Source organism: Salmo salar, chromosome 11 (genome assembly GCF_965601325.2).
Source record: "Salmo salar chromosome 11, fSalSal1, whole genome shotgun sequence".
In the NCBI taxonomy this organism is placed as follows: domain Eukaryota; kingdom Metazoa; phylum Chordata; class Actinopteri; order Salmoniformes; family Salmonidae; genus Salmo; species Salmo salar.
Genome location: NC_138301.1, coordinates 9,104,280 through 9,128,121, shown reverse-complemented (window position 1 = coordinate 9,128,121; position 23,842 = coordinate 9,104,280). Strand labels below are relative to the sequence as shown.

The 23,842-nt window shown below is 44.2% G+C and overlaps 1 protein-coding gene across 1 annotated transcript in view; it reads left to right on the top strand.

Annotated features, from left to right (window-relative positions):
- nav2a (neuron navigator 2a) overlaps positions 1 to 23,842 on the top strand; it is a 310,780-nt gene that overhangs the window by 865 nt on the left and 286,073 nt on the right. Inside the window, exon 2 of the mRNA XM_082957697.1 lies at positions 438 to 984. Within this exon, the coding sequence (XP_082813823.1) occupies positions 904 to 984 (81 nt within the window). The 5' untranslated portion in view covers positions 438 to 903. The remainder of the gene's footprint in view (positions 1 to 437; positions 985 to 23,842) is intronic.

The following is a 23,842-nucleotide window of genomic DNA, read 5'->3' as shown; positions in this document are numbered from 1 at the left end:
TACATCCATACCCACACATGCAGAGAAAAACAAGTTTTAGTGAATTTCCTGCAATTCTACATATTTTGCAATGGGGTGCAGAGAAAATGTTGCAGTTTTAAAGCAAGCTTTCAGCAATTCTACATATTTTGCCATGGGGCTGAGAGAAGATTTCGCAATTTTACAACTAATTTCATACAATTCTACTCATTTTGCCAATTCAACCATGATTACTACACTTTTACATAGCTGGCTACACTAATTTACCAATCCATTTTTTTGCTGACATGCTAATTGAGTGACTGACTGTCAGTGATGGACATAAAAATAACCATATTTCGAAATGGTACATTGTGTATTCTACTATTCTGAGACCCCGACTGAGTTCCTAAATATTGTTGCATGCTGTTGTCTAATTGGTAGCTTGGTTAAACATATATATTTTTTTACCCATCCAGTTGTGCAAATGGAATAGTTTGGTGACTATCACAGGATAATCCAGCAGACGTTACAGGGCTCTTGATTTTGCAATGGAGGAATGTTGGCCCTGTGGGAATAGGGAGCCATGATCATATCCAGGGAGAAGATTAGAGGTTTTCACTCTGGGTGAAAGCTTGAGGAGAGAGGGCCACCATGGTTGTGGAGCTCCGGATCTCAGGACCCCTGCCTATCCCCTGATGCCCAGTCTGGGTCAGCCTCAGTGGGCTCAAAACTGCAGCTGAGAGCCATGGAGTGACATGAGATAGGTTGTTGGGTGTTTTGTTTCTCCCACAAAGATTTTGGACCAATAGTGATTTTGGATGAAAGAGTGGGGGGTTTGAATGACTTTGGAATAAGCAATTATCTTTGTTTCTGGGAGAGGATATTTGATTGGATATTTTTTAACAAAGAAGGGACTGTTGGATATTGTAGAAGGGCAAGAAAATGGAATCAGGAGCAGAGGCATCCCCGCAGCAGCACCAGAGGAGGAAACCTGTGATGCACGGTCTGGAAGACCAGAAACGGGTGAGTGACCAAACCTCTCTTTCCTCCCAATCTGCTATTCAGATCTCTGCTAATTGTCTATACCTTTGACTTGAGCTCAGAGTAAGTCATGAGAAAATCTATAAGAAGAAATACAAAAAAAATCAGTATGTGCATTGTTGGGTAGAAACCATGAAGAAATTGTGATTTTTGAGTCTGAACATGCACATGTCAATCTTATGAAAGTTTTGATGTTTGTATCCTAGAATGTTGCTTGTATCCTGATCCTGCAAAGGAAAAATGATACAGCATCCAATGATAGTGATGGGGGGGGAAAAAATCATTACAGTTACATATGATTATATTATTTTTGACGATATATAGTATCGTATCGTTTTGACAATATCGTATTTTTCCTTCATAACTTGTTCTCCAATTTGTTTTCAGCACTTTTATTTCCATTACTGATCTTTATCTCAAGGCTCTCATTTCTGCAGCAGACATATGGTGAGCAATATGTATGGACCATGGAATAGCAATAAAATCACAGTATTGAATCAGAATACTACAGTGACTTCAGAAAGTATTCATACCCCTTGACTTTTTGAATTTAAAATTGATTAAATTGATAAAATAAATGTGTCAATGGCCTACACACAATACCCCATAATGTCAATGTGGAATTGTGTTTTTAGAATTTTTTACAAATTAATTAAAAATGAAAAGCTGAAATGTCAGTATTCAACCCCTTTATTACAGCCAGCCTAAATAAGTTCTGGAGTAAAAATGTGCTTAACAAGTCACATAATAAATTGCATGGACTCACTCTGTGTGCAATAATAGTGTTTAAATTGACATTTCTATGACTACAGTACCAGTCAAAACTTTGGACACACCTACTCATTTCAGGGTTTTTCTTTATTTGTACTATTTTCTACATTGTAGAATAGTAGTGAAGACATCAAAACTATGAAATAACACATGGAATCATGTAGTAACCAAAAAAGTGTTAAACAAATCAAAATATATTTTATATTTGAGATTCTTCAAAGTAGCCACCCTTTGCATTGATGACAGCTTTGCACTCTCTTGGCATTTTCTCAACCAGCTTCATGAGGTCGTCACCTGGAATGCATTTCAATTAACAGGTGTGCCTTGTTAAAAGTTAATTTGTGGAATTTCTTAATGTGTTTGAGCTTTAGTTGAGTTGTGACAAGGTAGGGGTGGTATACAGAAGATAGCCCTATTTGGTAAAAGACCAAGTCCATATTATGGCAAGAACAGCTCAAATAAGCAAAGAGAAACGACAGTCCATCATTTCTTTAATAAGACATGAAGGTCAGTCAATTCGTTTGTTCAAGTGCAGTCACAAAAACCATGAAGCGCAATGATGAAACTGGCTCTTTTGAGGACCGCCACAGGAAAGGAAGGCCCAGAGTTACCTCTGCTGCAGAGGATAAGTTCATCAGAGTTAACTGCACCTCAGATTGCAGCCCAAATAAATGCTTCAGAGTTCAAGTAACAAACACACCTCAACATCAACTGTTCAGAGGAGACTGGGTGAATCAGACCTTCATGGTCGAATTGCTGCAAAGAAACCACTACTAAAGGACATCAGTAAGAAGAAGAGACTTGCTTGGGCCAAGGAACACGAGCAATGGACATTAGACCGGTGGAAATCTGTCCTTTGGTCTGATGAGTCCAATCTTGAGATTTTTGGTTCCAACCGCTGTGTCTTTGTGAGACGCAGGGTAGGTGAACGGATGATCTCAGCATGTGTGGTTCCCACCGTGAAGCATGGAGGAGGTGTGGGGGTGCTTTGCTGGTGACATTGTTTGTGATTTATTTAGAATTCAAGGCACACTTATCTAGCATGGCTACCACAGCATTCTGCAGCGATATGCCATCCCATCTCGTTTGCGCTTAGTGGGACAATCATTGGTTTTTCAACAGGGCAATGACCCAACACACCTCCAGGCTGTGTAAGGGCTATTTTATCAAGAAGGAGAGTGATGGAGTGCTGCATCAGATGACCTGGCCTCTACAATCATCTTACCTCAACTCAATTAAGATGGTTTGGGATGAGTTGGATCGCAGAGTGAAGGAAAAACAGCCAACAAGTGCTCAGCATATGTGGGATTCCTTCAAGACTGTTGGAAAAGCATTCCATGTGAAGCTGGTTGAGTGAATGCCAAGAGTGTGCAAAGCTGTCATCAAGGCAAAGGGTAGCTACTTTGAAGAATCTCAAATATAAAATATATTTTAATTTGTTTAACACTTTTTTGGTTACTAAATGATTCCATATGTGTTATTTCATAGTTTTGATGTCTTTATGATTATTCTACAATGTAGAAAATTGTAAAAATAAATAAAAACCCTTGAATGAGGAGGTGTGTCCAAACTTTTGACTGGTACTGTACGTCGTCTCTGTACCCCACACATACACTTATCTGTAAGGTCCCTCAGTCAAGCAGTGAATTTCAAACACAGATTCAACCACAAAGACCAGGGAGGTTTTCCAATGACTCGCAAAGGGCACCTATTAGATGGGTAAAAAAAAAAAAAGAAGCAGACATGGAATACCCCTTTGAGTATGGTGAAGTTATTAATTACACTTTGGATGGTGTATCAGTAAATCCAGTCACTACAAAGATACAGGTGTCCTTATTAACTCAATTGCCAGAGAGGAAGGAAACCGCTCTGGGAATTCACCATGAGGCCAATGGTGACTTTAAAACAATTACAGAGTTTAATGGCTGTGATCAAAAACTGATGATGGATCAGCAACATTGTAGTTACTCCACAATACTTACCTAATTGACTGAGTGAAAAGAAGGAAGCCTGTACATAATAAAAAATATTCCAAAACATGCATCCGGTTTGCAACAAGGCACTAAAGTAATACTGCAAAAACTTTGGCAAAGCAATTCACTTTTTGTCCTGAATACAAAGTTTTATGTTTGGGGCAAATCCAATACAACACCACTTTCCATATTTTCCAGCATAGTGGTGGCTGCATCATGTTATGGGTATGCTTGTAATTGTTAAGAACTGGGGAGTTTTTCAGGATAAAAAATAAACTAAATGGAGCTAAGCACAAGCAAAATTCTAGAGGAAAACCTGGTTCAGTCTGCTTTCCACCAGACCCTGGGAGATGAATTCACCTTTCAGCAGGACTATAACCTAAAACACAAGGCTAAATCTACTCTGGAGTTGCTTATCAAGAAGACAGTGAATGTTCCTGAGTGGCCGAGTTACAGTTTTGACTTAAATCTCCTTGAAAATCTATGGCAAGACCTGAAAATGGTTGTCTAGCAATGATCAACAACCAATTTGACAGAGGTTGAAGAATTTTGAAAAGAATAATGTTGCACAATCCAGGTGTGGAAAGCTCTTAGAGACTTACCCAGAAAGACTCACAGCTGTAATCGCTTCCAATGGTGATTCTAACATGTATTGACTCAGGGGGTTGAATACTTTTTTAATTACGATGTATTAGGGTTTTTATTTGATTAATTCTTTACAAATGTTAGAATTTTTCTTCCACTTTAAGTATTTTTACAAATCAATTTTAATCCCACTTTGTAACACAACAAAATGTGGAAAAAGTCAAGGGGTGTGAATACTTTCTGAAGGCACTGTAAGTATGATGATCGTATCGTGAGGTCCCTGGCAATTCCCAGCCCTATCTAATGACATATCAATCTGAGATTTATCTTACGTGACTATACTTAGACAAGGTTAGAGTCTTTCTGGCGGCACCCCCACCCCTAAGTGCTGTGATTTATGATTGGCTGTCGCAGCGGATGTCCCATACCATCTGGGCCAATGGTGGCATCAGCTGTAACTGGGGCTTAATTGACTTGTGTATTGATGCGTGTGTGCCTTTTATGGCTGCTTGGAAGTGCATGTGGGCACCACCAACATCAGAAGAAAATGACATTAGACAACAGTGGCTTTATAACTGCCCCCCATGTTTAATAAGAGAAACTTGTATTGCGATAGCTACGATGATATTAGTATGCATGCATGTGTGAGTGCGTGCGTGCGTTGTGTTTTGTGTGCATTTTGAGGTAGAAGTGGAGAGGGAGGGAAGCATATCCTCCATCTGTTTGGTCCTCTGACAGAGGGTGATGGTGATGGGGGGTAGAACTCACTGGGGTATGGAGCTGGTAACAATCTCCATCTACCATGTAGTTGAGAGTGGGACCTGGACAAAGGGGTCAATGCTTTGCAAGTCGATCCAACCCCCCTCCTGTCACGTTAAGTATGGAATACTCCTAAGACCCAGTAGTTCTCTCAGTAATACTGATGGAATACTCCCACCTTCCCTTGCTACAGCCCCCGTCAGTCTCTCACCACCAGCTCCAGTGATGTATGCATGCACCAACGCCTTCTAATGACTCCTGGAAGGTTGGTTGGGAGGCACCAAACACTGATCCTGTGTGGGCAAAATAAATCTCTGTGTTGACTCAGATTGCATTCCTCTTCATCTGGATGTGGAGTCGGATTGAATTACATACCCCCACTCTCAGACACTCAGGCTCTGGCATGCTGAACTAATGTTCTTGAGGCTTTGAGACCGTCTTCCGTGTTTGTCCTTCTCAGTTTTCAACAGGAACTCATTTGGGGGAACCCTTTTTCCTTTCTCATTTGAATAAGGCTGGTTTCCTAAATGTGTGGCACATACTCTGAGCAGCTGTGGAGACTGGAGAGGATGGCTGCCCTAGGGAGGATACTGCATGCAAGAGTTCCACCACAGGCAAATTTGATTCTTTGCCAAAAAATAGGGATGCAAGAGATGTTGACGCTCTCATATTTGAGGAATTGCAGCACTCTCCAGCAGTCTGAGGACTGGCTAGGTTAAAATGAATGCCTATTCTTGTGTTTTCTTCTTTATTCTCTTTCTCTCTGCCCACTAAATTATTGATTTGATCAGGTGTTTTAAATTCATCACCTCAGATTTTCTGGAGCATGAATATTAATTGACAGGACAGGAATCCCAGCTGCTGTTTTCCAATTTTACAGACTGCTGCATCTTTCAGATGCTAAGTGCCACAATGAGCACCACAAGAACACAAAAACAGCGCTGATGGACTGTGGATTAGTGCGTTTAAAACCAGTGCCCTGGACAAGGTACTAATTTGGTCTATTTTAGCAAATGAGGCTTAGGTTTCTGTGTTGTTGCTATGGCAATTCACTGTGATTCTGCTTATAATGGGTGTTTTTGTCCCCTGAATGCCTGATGAGGTATCGACGTGTGTCACATCCTGTCTGTAGAACCGATACTTCCTCTAAGCCTGCCTCGGCCATCAACCGGACGAAATCATCAATGAGAGAGGAGACGATCATGAGACGAGACACTTTGGTATCTCCGGGGAGGCTAGGTAGTCTGGGAGCCTGTTAGATAGAGCCAGATGGTTAATGGACATCAGCGGTCTTGAATAAATTTAAAGCACAGAGGTAGTGATGTGAGCGGTGGGATCCCATTGTTGAGGAATTACTTGAGGTTCCTGTGTAGCACGCCTCAGTGTCCCCCCAATAACCTGGGCTGTGTGAGCTCCACATCCACAACCAGATACTTACCCCCTGGTTGAGGTAATTGGATTCTGTTCACTTTGTAGATTCTGCCTCGGCGTATGTGTCTCACCCTTCCGAATATTAATGCTCATTGAGTGTCTATCATTGGATACATGGCATAGCGGAGTATTACATGAGAAAGGACTGGGAGTGCATTAATCTAATCCACTGAAGCAATGCTCAAAGAGATCCTGTGGGGTGATCGTTGGGAATGTGATGTATTAGCATTCATTGAATTAGGGGGGAGTCCTTGGGATATAGTAATGAGAAACAAAGATGTAATCTAGATATAGGGAAGACTTTTTTTTTTACTAGACTGTAGTAAAATGTGCTGTGTGAGTGTGTATTTGGGTGTCCATGGACGTCCGTGTGGGTTGTGTGTTTGTGTGTGGTCCTCGACATGGCAAGAGTTTGATTAAATGTAATATTTAGGTTGTGCTTGGCCTTGAAAGGTATGGGACTTAAGGAACTCCAAGCACACAGTTTGTTTGCTTAGCCCCCTTTGACTTCTAAAACGCTTCAGAGAAGCGTGGATGGTGCCAGTCGGCCTTTCCTGCTATACTCAGCTACTGCGGTGAGCCTAAACCCTGTCGAGCTGCGTCATCACAGATTCAACTTCAGTGTCATCACAGATTCAACTTCCCTGGTCTTTTCACTGTGCTTTTAGCCCCTGTGAGTTGAGTCTGAATCAGAGTGATTTCAGGTCTGAAAAGCAGGTTCAAACACTGTGAGAGCTCAGTGTTTGAACAAGGCACTCGGCTGGCAGATTTATTGGAGAAACGTCAGAGCAGTTGAAGGAACTGTTTGCTGATCTTTAACTAACGAGGTTCGAAGTTTACGTTTGCATTTTCTAACATGTCTGCCTCTGTGCCTCACATGGAGTTCTCAGGAGAGCTCTGCAAAACCTGTTTCTTCAGGGTTATTAAGAAACATCTCTCTTGATTTACATTCTGACCTCACGCTGGGTTGCTGTGGAAACGGTTTGATCTACAGGATCAGTGTTATACCGAGGCAAAAAGCACAGATGGTGTTGACTTTGGTTCACCTATAGTGCAGACACAGTATAATGGTTTCATATTGGTGGCACTTTAAAGTGAGACGTTTTGATGGAGGAGCATGGAAAGTCAAACACCTCCATTAAATAAATCCAGGTGTCAAAGCAATAAAATGTAATTTTGCTCATACTGTAAAGTGTCAACGATCTTGCTCTACAAGGGTGTTTTTTGTTGTTGCTTTATTCACATCACAGAGGGAAGCGAAATAATATATTAGCTTTGAGAGTTTGTTCAGCTGATGTTTATAGGCTGGCTTTCCCTATCGCAGCCCTGACTTCTAAGAGCAGAGTACAGGCCAGCTTCTTTTTTAAATTTAAATTTTATTTTTCATCCCAATTTCGTGGTATCCAATTGGTAGTAGTTACAGTCTTGTCTCATCGCTGCAACTCCCGTACGGACTCGGGAGAGGCGAAGGTCGAGAGCCATGCATCCTCCAAAACACAACCCAACCAAGCTGCATTGCGTCTTGACACAACGCACATCTAACCCGGAAGCCAGCTGCACCAATGTGTCGGAGGAAACACCGTACACCTGGCGACCGTGTCAACGTGCACTGCGCCTGGCCCACGACAGGAGTCGCTAGTGTGTGATGAGACAAGGATATCCCTGCTGGCCAAACCCTCCCTAACCCAGACGACACTGGGCCAATTGTGCGCCGCCCCATGGGCCTCCCGGTCACGGCTGGCTGCGACAGAGCCTGGGCTCCAACCCAGAATCTCTAGTGGCACAGCTAGCACTGCGATGCAGTGCCTTAGACCACTGCGCCACTCGCGAGGCCCACAGGCCAGCTTCTTGAATGAACACACAAAGTCCAGACAAGGTTTCTAAGGCTAACTTTCTATTTTTGCTCACCAAAAAGCCTACTATTTAGAACGCAAGTATGGGTATTTGGACACAGTCTGATTGCCCAATCAAACCCTTTGGTTGTGTTTGCTAAGGCATCTGGTCTGCTCTGTAGGCTAGATTGTACTGCTCGTTAAACGTGTTTGAGACGGGTTTAGTGTGTCTTCTCTTCCAGGACAGCGAGACACGTTTGTTGTTGATCGTATGTGCCTCTGTATTCTCCAACGTGAAGGGTAATACCAGCCTGATGAGCTAAGAGTCGGGGATGGAACGAGGTGGGAGGGGACGCCTACATCGTACATGTTTGTGTTTGTTCTCCTATGAGATGGTCTTTTAAAGAGCCTCTTGGGCTCTTCATGTTGAGATTAATTTCAAGAGCACACAGGAATGTATATGAACAACCAAATAGTTAGGCATGTTTCCCAATTACCTTGCATATCTCTAACAGTGCTTTAGAGTCGGGTAAGTGATCCTGTGAGAAATAATAAGAAATAAGTATGTCACAACGGACACAAGGCAGTAAGAACCACTCTTTGGATAGGATCTTCGAAAGGGACCTACCTTTGCTTTACCAGTGTGTAGTATGCTATTGTAAGCTATAGGCACACACACGGTAAGAGATACCGTCAGTAAGGATAGCATCACTTAATATCTCATGACTGTATATTCTCAGGGCTGAACCAGTGGCCCGTTCTGGACTTATGGCTGAGGTCACTGGGGTCACATCCTCCCCGGGTTCGCCAACCTGTTCACACAACCTCCAACATCTGTGCTAACGACCACTCTGATCGCTGCAAGACGGCCAATGCTGCTTTTTATCATTTCCGTACTGTAACTAACAGCAGTTAGCGAACAGCCTCTCTGTCATTCAGCACCCAGGTGAGGTATCGCCGCCAGTGAAATATGCTTCATCTCTTAGGCCATATTCCGTGCATATGATCAGATGTGAATGATGAGCTGTCTCTCTCGACTCAGAGTAAACTGATGAAATGTTCCTTTGACGCTGCATTTCGACCCGCAGGTTGAGACATCCATTAGACCGAGTAATCACTTCCTTGATTGGTCCCCTTCGCTTTCCTGTACAGCACACTACTACATAGCTGTAATATTGGTTTGTAGCCCAGATATGGCATGTCGAATTGATAGGGCTGCCAATTGTCGCTTGCAAGCTTTGATTGACCGCGAGTGTCAACAGCGCTCGGCTGCTCCTATCTGAAACGAATTGAACGTTAATATCAGGGAGGCATGATGACAAACGGCCAGCCTTGTGTGATTATTTAGAGCCTACTGTAGTCATTATCCACCCATTCATTATCTACCCATCCCCCTGTGCAGATCCTGCAGTGCAAATAAGTGAGGAGATTGCATAATTGTGCCGATCCTGCAGTGCGAATAAGTGAGGAGATTGCATAATTGGGCAGATCCTGCAGTGCAAATAAGTGAGGAGATTGCATAATTGGGCAGATCCTGCAGTGCAAATAAGTGAGGAGATTGCATAATTGGGTTGGATATCATCAGTAGACTATCTCTCTTGGTTGAAGTGTCCTCCATTGGGGGAAATGGTCATTGACGTTTCACTCGAACAGAACCAGATCTTTTGAGAATAGGCTATTCCTCTTCTCGTGACCATTGCAGGAACAGCTACTGTGTAGCCCCAAAAACCTTTCCCATCTGAGTATTTAATTACAAAGAGAGTGTGGGTCATTGGACTGACCAGCCTTTGCGACAGTGGCATATAAATCCTTTATTCATTTCTATGTGCAGAGGTCCTTTCATGTTTGCTAGCACAAAGCTAGCAACATTTGCTAACAGACCAGGCAGCTGCTGATGCACCGAGCAAAGAGGAAAGGATACAGGGGAGCAACTTTGTGGAGGGACTGTGTTTGACCAGCCAGGCGGCACTGACGAACTCTGGGGCTGAGGGGTTTGGGTAGGGGAGGAGGGTGGAGTTTGGTTCGGGACTGGAGCTGGGGCTTGGTGATAGGGGAAGCACCAGTCAGGACTGTGGTGCTGGTTGGCCCCTCAGCACCATCTGTCAGGCCCCTTCTCCACAGCCCTGAAGGTGGGTGAAGGACCGGTGGCAGGGGCTGATGGGATGCACTGGGTACTGGACCAGGGGATTGGCTGGTTGGCCTCAACCTATCCCCTCCCCTCACACATCCATGTGGTCATGCTCTGTCACAGAAAGGACAGCTCAGATTACCTTTCTTCACTTCCTGAGTTCCTGTGACGTTTCAATGGTCCCTTCCAGAGACCAGTGTGTGTTTGTTCACTGTACCCAGTCTTGTCTTTCTCAACCACTCTCTCTTACACAATGCAGTAAAGCTTAGTAGCGATCAGTCAATGGTTCAGTAGTGGTCAAATTACATGTGTGATTCAAATACGGTATAATAGTAATTGGTCATCTCCATGTAAAAGGACCCATGAGCAACAACCTGAAGTTCATAGGAGAATGTCAAATTGGGTGTCAAATGAAAGCTAAGAGTTTATATTTGAGAAATTAAGGCATATATTCAGTACCAGTCAAAAGTTTGGACACACCTACTCATTCAAGGGTTTTTCTTTATGTTTTACTATTTTCTACATTGTAGAATAATAGTGAAGACATCAACACTATGAAATAACAAATATGGAATCATGTAGTAACCAAAACAGTGTTAAAACAAAGCAAAATATATTTTAGATTTTAGATTCTTCAAAGTAGCCACCCTTTGTCTTGATGACAGCTTGGCATTCTCTCTACCAGCTTCATGAGGTATTCACCTGGAATGCTTTTCCAACAGTCTTGAAGGAGTTGTGGGAAATGTATAAAAAATAAAAACAGAGAAATACCTGAATCAAATAAAATTTTATTGGTCACATACACATATTTAGCAGATGTTATTGCGGGTGAAGCGGAATGCTTGTTTACATAAGTATTCAGACCCTTTGCTACAAGACTCTAAATTGAGCTCAGGTGCATCCTGGTTCCATTGATCATCCTTGAGATGTTTCTACAACTTGATTGGAGTCCACATGATTTGGAAAGGCACACACATACCTGTCTATATAAGGTCCCACAGTTGACAGTGCATGTCAGAACAAAAACCAAGCCATGAGGTCGAAGGAATTGTCCGTTGAGCTCCGAGACAGGATTGTGTCGAGGCAGAGATCTGGGTAAGGGTACCAAAACATGTCTGCAGCATTGAAGGTCCCCAACAACACAGTGGCCTTCATCATTCTTAAATGGAAGAAGTTTGGAACCACCAAGACAATTTCTAGAGCTGGCCGCCCGGCCAAACTGAGCAATCGGGGGAGCAGGGTCTTGGTCAGGGAAGTGACCAAGAACCCGATGGTCACTCTGACAGCGCTCCAGAGTTCCTCTGTGGAGATGGGAGAACCTTCCAGAAGGACAACCATCTCTGCAGCAATACACTAATCAGGCCTTTATGGTAGAGTGGCCAGACGGAAGCCACTCCTCATTAAAAGGCACATGACAGCCCACTTGGAGTTTGCCAAATGGCACCTAAACTCTCAGACCATGAGAAATAAGATTCTCTGGTCTGATGAAACCAAGATTGAACTCTTTGGCCTGAATGCCAAGCGTCACGTCTGGAGGAAACCAGGCACCATCCCTACGGTGAAGCATGGGGGTGGCAGCATCATGTTGGGGGGAGGTTTTTCAGCGGCAGGGACTGTGAGACTAGTCAGGATCGAGGGAAAGATGAATGGAGCAAAGTACAGAGAGATCCTTGATTAAAAACCTGCTCCAGAGCACTCAGGACCTCAGACTGGGGCAAAGGTTCACCTAACAACAGGACAACGACCCTAAGCACACTGCCAAGACAATGCAGGATTGGCTTCGGGACAAGTCTCTGAATGTCCTTGAGTGGCCCAGCCAGAGCCCGGACTTGAACCTGATTGAACATCTCTGGAGAGACCTGAAAAACCATCCAACTTGACAGAGCTTGAGAGGATCTGCAGAGAAGAATGGGAGAAACTCCCCAAATGTAGCGTCATACCCAATAAGACTTGAGGCTGTAATCGCTGCCAAAGGTGCTTCAACAAAGTACTGAATAAAGGATCTGAATACTTATGTAAATGTGATATTTCATTATTTTATTTTTTATATACACTGCTCAAAAAAATAAAGGGAACACTTAAACAACACAATGTAACTCCAAGTCAATCACACTTCTGTGAAATCAAACTGTCCACTTAGGAAGCAACACTGATTGACAATAAATTTCACATGCTGTTGTGCAAATGGAATAGACAACAGGTGGAAATTATAGGCAATTAGCAAGACACCCCCAATAAAGGAGTGGTTCTGCAGGTAGTAACCACAGACCACTTCTCAGTTCCTATGCTTCCTGGCTGATGTTTTGGTCACTTTTGAATGCTGGCAGTGCTTTCACTCTAGTGGTAGCATGAGACGGAGTCTACAACCCACACAAGTGGCTCAGGTAGTGCAGCTCATCCAGGATGGCACATCAATGCGAGCTGTGGCAAGAAGGTTTGCTGTGTCTGTCAGCGTAGTGTCCAGAGCATGGAGGCGCTACCAGGAGACAGGCCAGTACATCAGGAGACGTGGAGGAGGCCGTAGGAGGGCAACAACCCAGCAGCAGGACCGCTACCTCCGCCTTTGTGCAAGGAGGAGCAGGGGAAGCACTGCCAGAGCCCTGCAAAATGACCTCCAGCAAGCCACAAATGTGCATGTGTCTGCTCAAACGGTCAGAAACAGACTCCATGAGGGTGGTATGAGGGCTCGACGTCCACAGGTGGGGGTCGTGCTTACAGCCCAACACCGTGCAGGACGTTTGGCATTTGCCAGAGAACACCAAGATTGGCAAATTCGCCACTGGCGCCCTGTGCTCTTCAGATGAAAGCAGGTTCACACTGAACACGTGACAGAGTCTGGAGACGCCGTGGAGAACGTTCTGCTGCCTGCAACATCCTCCAGCATGACCGGTTTGGCGGTGGGTCAGTCGTGGGGTGGCATTTCTTTGAGGGGCCGCACAGCCCTCCATGTGCTCGCCAGAGGTAGCCTGACTGCCATTAGGTACCGAGATGAGATCCTCAGACCCCTTGTGAGATCATATGCTGGTGCGGTTGGCCGTGGGTTCCTCCTAATGCAAGACAATGCTAGACCTCATGTGGCTGGAGTGTGTCAGCAGTTCCTGTAAGAGGAAGGCATTTATGCTATGGACTGGCCCGCCCGTTCCTGGGACCTGAATCCAATTGAGCACATCTGGGACATCATGTCTCGCTCCATCCACCATCGCCACATTGCACCACAGACTGTCCAGGTCTGGGAGGAGATCCCTCAGGAGACCATCCGCCACCTCATCAGGAGCATGCCCAGGCGTTGTAGGGAGGTCATACAAGAAGGCTGAGTTCATCTCAGCCTATGCTACCCTCCAGTCCCTAGACTTCCTGGCGCTGACGGAAACATGGATTACCACAGATAACACTGCTACTCCTACTGCTCTCTCTTCGTCTGCCCACGTGTTCTCGCATACCCCTAGAGCATCGAGCCAACGGGGTGGTGGCACTGGAATCCTCATCTCTCCCAAGTGGACATTCTCTCTTTCTCCCCTGACCCATCTGTCTATCTCCTCATTTGAATTCCATGCTGTCACAGTTACCAGCCCTTTCAAGCTTAACATCCTTATCATTTATCGCCCTCCAGGTTCTCTTGGAGAGTTCATCAATGAGCTTGACGCCTTGATAAGTTCCTTTCCTGAGGATGGCTCACCTCTCACAGTTCTGGGTGACTTTAACCTCCCCACGTCTACCTTTGACTCATTCCTCTCTGCCTCCTTCTTTCCACTCCTCTCCTCTTTTGACCTCACCCTCTCACCTTCCCCCCCTACTCACAAGGCAGGCAATACGCTTGACCTCATTTTTACTAGATGCTGTTCTTCCACTAATCTCATTGCAACTCCCCTCCAAATCTCCGACCACTACCTTGTATCCTTTTCCCTCTCGCTCTCATCCAACACTTCTCACTCTGCCCCTACTCGGATGGTATTGCGCCGTCCCAACCTTCGCTCTCTCTCTCCCGCTACTCTCTCCTCTTCCATCCTATCATCTCTTCCCTCTGCTCAAACCTTCTCCAACCTATCTCCTGATTCTGCCTCCTCAACCCTCCTCTCCTCCCTTTCTGCATCCTTTGATTTTCTCTGTCCCCTATCCTCCAGGCCGGCTCGGTCCTCCCCTCCTGCTCCGTGGCTCGACGACTCACTACGAGCTCACAGAACAGGGCTCCTGGCAGCCGAGCGGAAATGGAGGAAAACTCGCCTCCCTGCGGACCTGGCATCCTTTCACTCCCTCCTCTCTACATTCTCCTCTTCTGTCTCTGCTGCTAAAGCCACTTTCTACCACTCTAAATTCCAAGCATCTGCCTCTAACCCTAGGAAGCTCTTTGCTACCTTCTCCTCCCTCCTGAATCCTCCTCCCCCTCCCCCCCCTCCTCCCTCTCTGCAGATGACTTCGTCAACCATTTTGAAAAGAAGGTTGACGATATCCGATCCTCGTTTGCTAAGTCAAACGACATCGCTGGTCCTGCTCACACTGCCCTACCCTGTGCTTTGACCTCTTTCTCCCCTCTCTCTCCAGATGAAATCTCGCGTCTTGTGACGGCCGGCCGCCCAACAACCTGCCCACTTGACCCTATCCCCTCCTCTCTTCTCCAGACCATTTCCGGAGACCTTCTCCCCTTCCTCACCTCGCTCATCAACTCATCCTTGACCGCTGGCTACGTCCCTTCCGTCTTCAAGAGAGCGAGAGTTGCACCCCTTCTGAAAAAACCTACACTCGATCCCTCCGATGTCAACAACTACAGACCAGTATCCCTTCTTTCTTTTCTCTCCAAAACTCTTGAACGTGCCGTCCTTGGCCAGCTCTCCTGCTATCTCTCTCAGAATGACCTTCTTGATCCTAATCAGTCAGGTTTCAAGACTGGGCATTCAACTGAGACTGCTCTTCTCTGTGTCACGGAGGCTCTCCGCACTGCTAAAGCTAACTCTCTCTCCTCTGCTCTCATCCTTCTAGACCTTTCTGCTGCCTTTGATACTGTGAACCATCAGATCCTCCTCTCCACCCTCTCCGAGTTGGGCATCTCCGGCGTGGCCCACGCTTGGATTGCGTCCTACCTGACAGGTCGCTCCTACCAGGTGGCGTGGCGAGAATCTGTCTCCGCACCATGCGCTCTCACCACTGGTGTCCCCCAGGGCTCTGTTCTAGGCCCTCTCCTATTCTCGCTATACACCAAGTCACTTGGCTCTGTCATATCCTCACATGGTCTCTCCTATCATTGCTATGCAGACGACACACAATTAATCTTCTCCTTTCCCCCTTCTGATAACCAGGCGGCGAATCGCATCTCTGCATGTCTGTCAGACATATCAGTGTGGATGACGGATCACCAGCTCAAGCTGAACCTCGGCAAGACGGAGCTGCTCTTCCTCCCGGGGAAGGACTGCCCGTTCCATGATCTCGCCATCACGGTTGACAACTCCCTGTCCCCTCCTCCCAGAGTGCTAAGAACCTTGGCGTGATCCTGGACAACACCCTGTCGTTCTCCACTAACATCAAGGCGGTGACCCGATCCTGTAGGTTCATGCTCTACAACATTCGCAGAGTACGACCCTGCCTCACACAGGAAGCGGCGCAGGTCCTAATCCAGGCACTTGTCATCTCCCGTCTGGATTACTGCAACTCGCTGTTGGCTGGGCTCCCTGCGTGTGCCATTAAACCCCTTCAACTCATCCAGAACGCCGCAGCCCGTCTGGTGTTCAACCTTCCCAAGTTCTCTCACGTCACCCCGCTCCTCCGCTCTCTCCACTGGCTTCCAGTTGAAGCTCGCATCCGCTACAAGACCATGGTGATTGCCTACGGAGCTGTGAAGGGAACGGCACCTCCATACCTTCAGGCTCTGATCAGGCCCTACACCCAAACAAGGGCACTGCGTTCATCCACCTCTGGCCTGCTGGCCCCCCTACCTCTGAGGAAGCACAGTTCCCGCTCAGCCCAGTCAAAACTGTTCGCTGCTCTGGCACCCCAATGGTGGAACATGCTCCCTCACGACGCCAGGACAGCGGAGTCAATCACCACCTTCCGGAGACACCTGAAACCCCACCTCTTTAAGGAATACCTAGGATAGGATAAAGTAATCCTTCTAACCCCCCCCCCCCCCCCCTTAAAAGATTTAGATGCACTATTGTAAAGTGGTTGTTCCACTGGATATCATAAGGTGAATGCACCAATTTGTAAGTCGCTCTGGTTAAGAGCGTCTGCTAAATGACTTAAATGTAAAATGTAAATGTAATACAGGCACGTGGAGGCCACACACACTACTGAGCCTCATTTTGACTTGTTTTAAGGACATTACATCAAAGTTGGATCAGCCTGTAGTGTGGTTTTCCACTTTAATTTTGAGTGTGACTCCAAATCCAGACCTCCATGGGTTGATAAATTGGATTTCCATTGATTATTTTTGTGTGATTTTGTTGTCAGCACATTCAACTATGTAAAGAAAAAAGTATTTATTAAGATTATTTCTTTCATTCAGATCTAGGATGTGTTGTTTAAGTGTTCCTACCTGTGGTGAGCACATGGAGGGCTGTGCGGCCCCCCAAAGAAATGCCACCCCACACCATGACTGACCCACCACCAAACCGGTCATGCTGGAGGATGTTGCAGGCAACAGAATGTTCTCCACGGCGTCTCCAGACTCTGTCACGTCTGTCACGTGCTCAGTGTGAACCTGCTTTCATCTGTGAAGAGCACAGGGCGCCAGTAGCGAATTTGCCAATCTTGGTGTTCTCTGGCAAATGCCAAACGTCCTGCACGGTGTTGGGCTGTAAGCACAACCCCCACCTGTGGACGTCGAGCCCTCATACCACCCTCATGGAGTCTGTTTCTGACCGTTTGAGCAGACACATGCACATTTGTGGCCTGCTGGAGGTCATTTTGCAGGGCTCTGGCAGTGCTCCTCCTGCTCCTCCTTGCACAAAGGCGGAGGTAGCGGTCCTGCTGCTGGGTTGTTGCCCTCCTATGGCCTCCACGTCTCCTGATGTACTGGCCTGTCTCCTGGTAGCGCCTCCATGCTCTGGACACTACGCTGACAGACACAGCAAACCTTCTTGCCACAGCTCGCATTGATGTGCCATCCTGGATGAGCTGCACTACCTGAGCCACTTGTGTGGGTTGTAGACTCCGTCTCATGCTACCACTAGAGTGAAAGCACTGCCAGCATTCAAAAGTGAGCAAAACATCAGCCAGGAAGCATAGGAACTGAGAAGTGGTCTGTGGTCCCCACCTGGAGAACCACTCCTTTATTGGGGGTGTCTTGCTAATTGCCTATAATTTCCACCTGTTGTCTCTTCCATTTGCACAACAGCATGTGACATTTATTGTCAATCAGTGTTGCTTCCTAAGTGGACAGTTTGATTTCACAGAAGTGTGATTGACTTGGAGTTACATTGTGTTGTTTAAGTGTTCCCTTTATTTTTTTGAGCAGTGTATATAAAAAAAATTACATCATATTTTTTGCTGTGGTGGCAACCACTGCTAAATGAATATAGGAGAAACACTGCACACTGACTAAGTTACACCTGTCTCACAGCTGTTTCTGTAACTGCTCAAAATGGCCCTAGAATTGAGCTTTTCTCTGAGATGATCCTCAGTATGCTGAAACTCTGTTTCTCACACCTCTTCACCTCTGAATCACAGAGAGCAGCAGCAGCATGTGGCTGAGAGGGCACTGAGAGTCGTAAACCAGCTCTATTCTCACGTCACAGGACACTACCAGACCTGGAGTTCATCTCACTGAGAATGAACACACCGAAAATCTGAGGAAAATTGTCTTGGTTTCTCTACAGATGCTTGCCAAGCCTTATTGGACTCAAGGTATCTATCTGTATGTGAGAGACTACTTGTTCCATAATATTTTGCCGCTAGAAATATTTATTATTTACTGTTCCTTTGTGTCCCAAACTTGCAGAGAAATGAAGAATGCCTAGCGTCTGTAAGGATAGCCTTAAAATGTAACTGAGGGGTTTTGAATAAGTCAATAAATAAACCATGTAAATAAATAAATCACTGAATAAGAATCCGCCTTGACTTGAATGACAAATGGCCACTCTGTCCATCGTTTGTTACTAGTGGAGTGTGAACACACCTCAACACGACGGCGCTGGTTAAGGCACCTCGCCAGATCCACATCTCCATCCATTGTAGGCCTACCTCTCTGCCTGCTAAATGAGGTCCCACTTTGCCCCTGCTTCTGCAGAGATAGAGGGCCTATTATCACTTGTCCTCAGTGTGTGTTTGTGTGTGTGTTTGCGTGCACCACCTGTGTGTGCGCCCCTGCGTCTGCCTATTTGTGTCAGAGAGAGAGAGTTGTAGCCTATAGTAGGGGGAAATTACGCTTTGACTCAGAATGTATGCCAAACCAAAACGATTGATTTCAAAGTTTAACAAACCATACAACTCTATGCACCAGAACTACTTTGAACAATTTACACAGCAAATTTCATAAAGATACATTTATTGGAAGAGCTCTGTAGATGTAAAGTTTGGTAACAGACTTACGGTAAAAATCGGCCATAGTTTTGTTTACGCGACCACGTTTTCTGTTAACTAGCTTCTCCGAAATTAAGATTCGAAGATATCTGCAGAAAGAATGGGATGTCAGCTATGAGTAAAAATAAAATAAAAATGTGCTTACAGTAGATGAGGTGGATTTACATCCGGTAATGGAATTACGGTAACGGAACTACATCATGGATTCCTGATCTGTACTATACAGAAATGCATTCATGGATATGAATATCATTCTCTTAAAACCTGTTATGGCTTGAATCCCGTTAGCGGGGTCGATATGACGACAGCCAGTGAAAGTGCACGGCAGCAAATTCAAAACAACAAAAATCTCATAATTAAAATTTCTCAAACATACAAGTATTATACACCACTTTAAAGATAAGATTCTCCTTAATCTAACCACAGTGTCCGATTTCAAAAAGGCTTTACGGCGAAAGCTAAATATTAGATTATGTTAGGACAGCACCAAAACAAGAAAAACCACACAGCCATTTTCCAAGCAAGCAGAGGAATCACAAAAACCAGAAAGTCAGCTAAAATCAATTACTAACCTTTGATGATCTTCATCAGATGACACTCCCAAGACTCAATGTTACAAAATACATGTATGTTTTGTTCGATAAAGTTCATATTTATATCCATAAACCCCATTTTACATTGGTGCGTGATGTTCAGAAAATGTATTCCCACCAAAACTTCCAGTGAATGAGCACATCAATTTACAAAAATACTCATCATAAACGTTGATAAAATGTACAACATTTATTGAAAGAATTATAGATAAACATCTTCTTAATGCTACCGCTGTGTCAGATTTTAAAATAGCTTTTCGGCGAACGCACATTTGTCAATATTCTGAGTACAGAGCTCAACCATCAAAGCAAGCTATAGAGATACCAGCAAAGTTCTGGAGTCAACTAAACTCAGAATTAGTATTACAAATATTCCCTTACCTTTGCTGATCTTGGTCGGAATGCACTACCAGGACTCCTACTTCCACAAGAAATGTTATTTTTGTTCGAAATACTCCATATTTATGTCCAAATACCTCCGTTTTGTTCGTGCGTACAGATCACTATCCAAAGGCATAACGCGTGTGCGTAAAATAAGAGACAAAAAGTCAAATAGTTCCATTACCGTTCGTAGAAACATGTCAAACGATGTTTACAATCAATCCTTAGGGTCTTTTTAAAATAAAACGTCGATAATATTCCAACCGGACAATAGCGTCTTCATTACAGAAGAAAAAGAATGAGCGGCGCGCCAAATGTGAACGCGCAGTAAACAACTCACTGCTCCCAGGCAGTCCACTGATAGACTGAGCTCCTATTCTCTGCCCAGTAACAGGAGATGCATGAAACACGTTTCTAAAGGCTGTTGACAGCTAATGGAAGCCTTAGTAAGTGCAAAATGACCCCACAGACACTGTAGTTTGAACAGGGATTAGATAGAAGAACTACAAATCCCTTCCTGGTTGGATTTTTTCTCCGTTTTTTGCCTGCCATATGAGTTCTGTTATACTCACAGACATCATTCATACAGTTTTAGAAACTTCAGAGTGTTTTTTATCCAAATCTAATAATAATATGCATATCTTAGTTTCTGGGAGTGAGTAAGAGGCAGTTTACTCTGGGCACGTCAGTCATCCAAGCGACTCAATACTGCCACCATCCATAAGAAGTTTTGATGGTGATGCGTCCTGAATAGGTACACAAAGCTAGACATATGCAATATCCTTTTTTTTACATATTTGGGATTACTCTACACACTTGCTATTTAATATTCTCTTATCCGGACCAGACAAAATCTGAACCAATCATAAACGTCTAGTTTGGACCATAGTACAGTATAGTAAAGTGTATATATGTTCAGTACACCACAGTAGAGAAGAATGGAGTACAGTAGAGTACAGTAAGGTAGACATGTACAGTACAGTGCAATACAGTACATTGTACTGTACTCTACTCTACTGAGCTCTACTCTACTTCTCTTTACTTGATTGTACTGTTCTGTACTGTTAGTTCTCTACTCCACTGTACTGTACTTTGCTTTCCAAACTTGTGAAACATAGACATCTATGATTGTTTCAGATTGGTCCGGCCAGGGTGGACTGACCAAATTTCAACTACTTTTCAACAAACGTCCAGTGTCGGTAGGTGCTCAGTGGGTGAGGATGCTTGTTACAGTAAATGAAAAGAGGTTAGGTGGTAGTTGTAATGGTAGGTGTCAGTAAGAGCGGGGAGAGGTAACATTAACCGAAGAGACAGAGAGAGAGGTTGTTCCCATAGACTTCCAGTCATTGAGCCAATGACTATTGTCGTGTCTTTGGCTATGCCGGATTAAGTGATATGACATGCTAACCTATAAAATCCTTTCTCTGTAATTAATATTACCTGATTAAGCTAATCATGTAAATGTAATTAACTAGAAAGTCGGGGCACCACGGAAGAACGTTTATAGAGCCGTTATCTTCCGAATAAACTCTTAAAATACTTAGTCATATTTTACATCGATAGCAGTCAATATTAACCCTTATCTTATTTTCAGTCTCATAATGAAAGTTGTAAATTCTTGGCTATCTTCACGAACCCTGGCTAACAAGTTGAATCAGCAATACAAAATTGGTTTTAATTATTTATTTACTAAATACCTAAACTAATCACACAGAATTACATATATACAAATGATGTCATACAGAAAACGTCCTGGTGGACGGAACCTGTATCATGGCTGGTTACACAAAGGAAAGGGGGTTGGGCTTGAATGAAAGAGCGGGAAGACTTAGGAACGAAGAAACAGCAGCTATGCTATCGTAAATACATTATCTTATGCATTCTAAATTACCGCCCATTTGGAAAAGGAAAATGCAATAAATATTTACTCTGAGCTGCGCTTCGGTATATTGGTCGTAGATGCTGGCCGGGTTGGCCAACAGATCTTCCTGTCCTCGGAAGAATGTCTCTGGTGGTAAATTGAATACGTGGTGGTATCTTCGTCCGTCTGTTAGACTGGATCCGTCGTCTGTCCTTTCCTAGCCCCCGTCTACAGCGGCCGCTGCTAACTCAACGGCTAGGAAGTATCACTTCTGTAGTGAATAAGCTCAAAGTTCATACCATTCGCCATCAAAGCTCACGCTGATGTTGGCTTAGTTCTGTACTTGACATGTGTGTCCTTCTAACGTAGAGGCTGCAGACCTCACGTACTGGAACAACCTGGTTACTTTTTCGTCAAAGGCTTATATAGTGGAGAGGGGGGAAGGATGTGTTTCATCGTTTATAACCCCTCCTCTTCACAGGGGTGGGCCACTGATCAAGCAGGGCACTTTCCTTATGAAAACCCAAATCTCTCATTTGGAAGCTAAAATTACATTTAATCTCCTAACAAACAATTTCAATATCAAACATTTCAATTGCATAACAATTCCATGTTACTCTGATAACTAGAGGGTGTATACTTTCTCAGGTACAGTTTATGTCGTCCTGTCATCAGTCATAATGTCTCAGATGACAACCGAACTGACATACATACTCATTACGTTCCCAAGCATATTTCCAACTGGTTTTATTACCAAAATATGGTTCCTTTTCCCCATTTGTTTGATGTTCCCAGACTCTCTATATTTAACACAGGCTATTCAAGTCCTTCAGTAGGGTCAGAGAGGGGACGGGAGAAAGGTATTTATGGGGGGGGGGGTCATAAACCTTACCCACAGGCCAACGTCATGACACTATCCATTTTAAAAGTGTATCTTGGCAGAAGTACAGTGCATTCGGAAAGTATTCTGCCCCCTCGACTTTTTCCACATTTTGTTACGTTTAAAGCCTTATTCTAAAATGGATCAAATCTTTTTTTTTTCTCATCAATCTACACCCAATACCCCATAATGACAAAGTGAGGACAGGTTTTTAGAAATGTTTGCAAATGTATTAAATATAAAAACCCGAAATACATTATTTACATAAGTATTCAAACCCTTTGCTATGAGACTCAAAATTGAGCTCAGGTGCATCCTGTTTCCAGTGATCATCCTTTAGATGTTTCTACAACTTGATTGGAGTCCACCTGTGGTAAATTCAATTGATTGGACATGATTTGGAAAGGCACACACCAGTCTATATAAAAGGTCCCACAGTTGACAGTGCATGTCAGAGAAAAAACCAAGCCATGATAATGAAGAAATTGTCCGTAGAGCTCCGAGACAGGATTGTGTCTAGGCACAGATCTGGGGAAGTGTACCAAAAAATGTCTGCAGCATTGAAGGTCCCCAACAACACAGTGGCCTCCATCATTCTTAAATGAAAGAAGTTTGGAACCACCGGCCAAACTGAGCAATCGGGGGAGAAGGGCTTTGGTCAGGGAGGTGATCAAGAACGGTCACTCTGACAGAGCTTCTTTTTATTTCCCATTGTAGCCAATTCAATTGCAATTTGGTAACAGAAGTATGAGATTTATTAACTTAATAATTCGTAAACAACTTAATGTCAGTAAAAACACTATAACGAATTGGTAGGTCTACCTTTATCTCTTACTACTTTGACATTTCATTAGCTTTCCTCCTCATGAGGGAGAGAAATGATAAAATATCTTAAATATATGTGGGTTTTTGGTAACAGAATTACAAGGCACAAGGTAATGTTTCTTAAACTTACAGAAGGCAAATCATTTCTCCAAAACGAATATAAGTGTAACAAAAGTAACAAGTAAAGGTAGACCTACCTTATTCATTATAGTGTTTTTACTGATATCAAGTTTGTTTATGAATTATTATGTGATTAAAACTCATAATTTTTCCATCTCTTTGACCATAAATCAGTCTTTGCTTATTCAACATT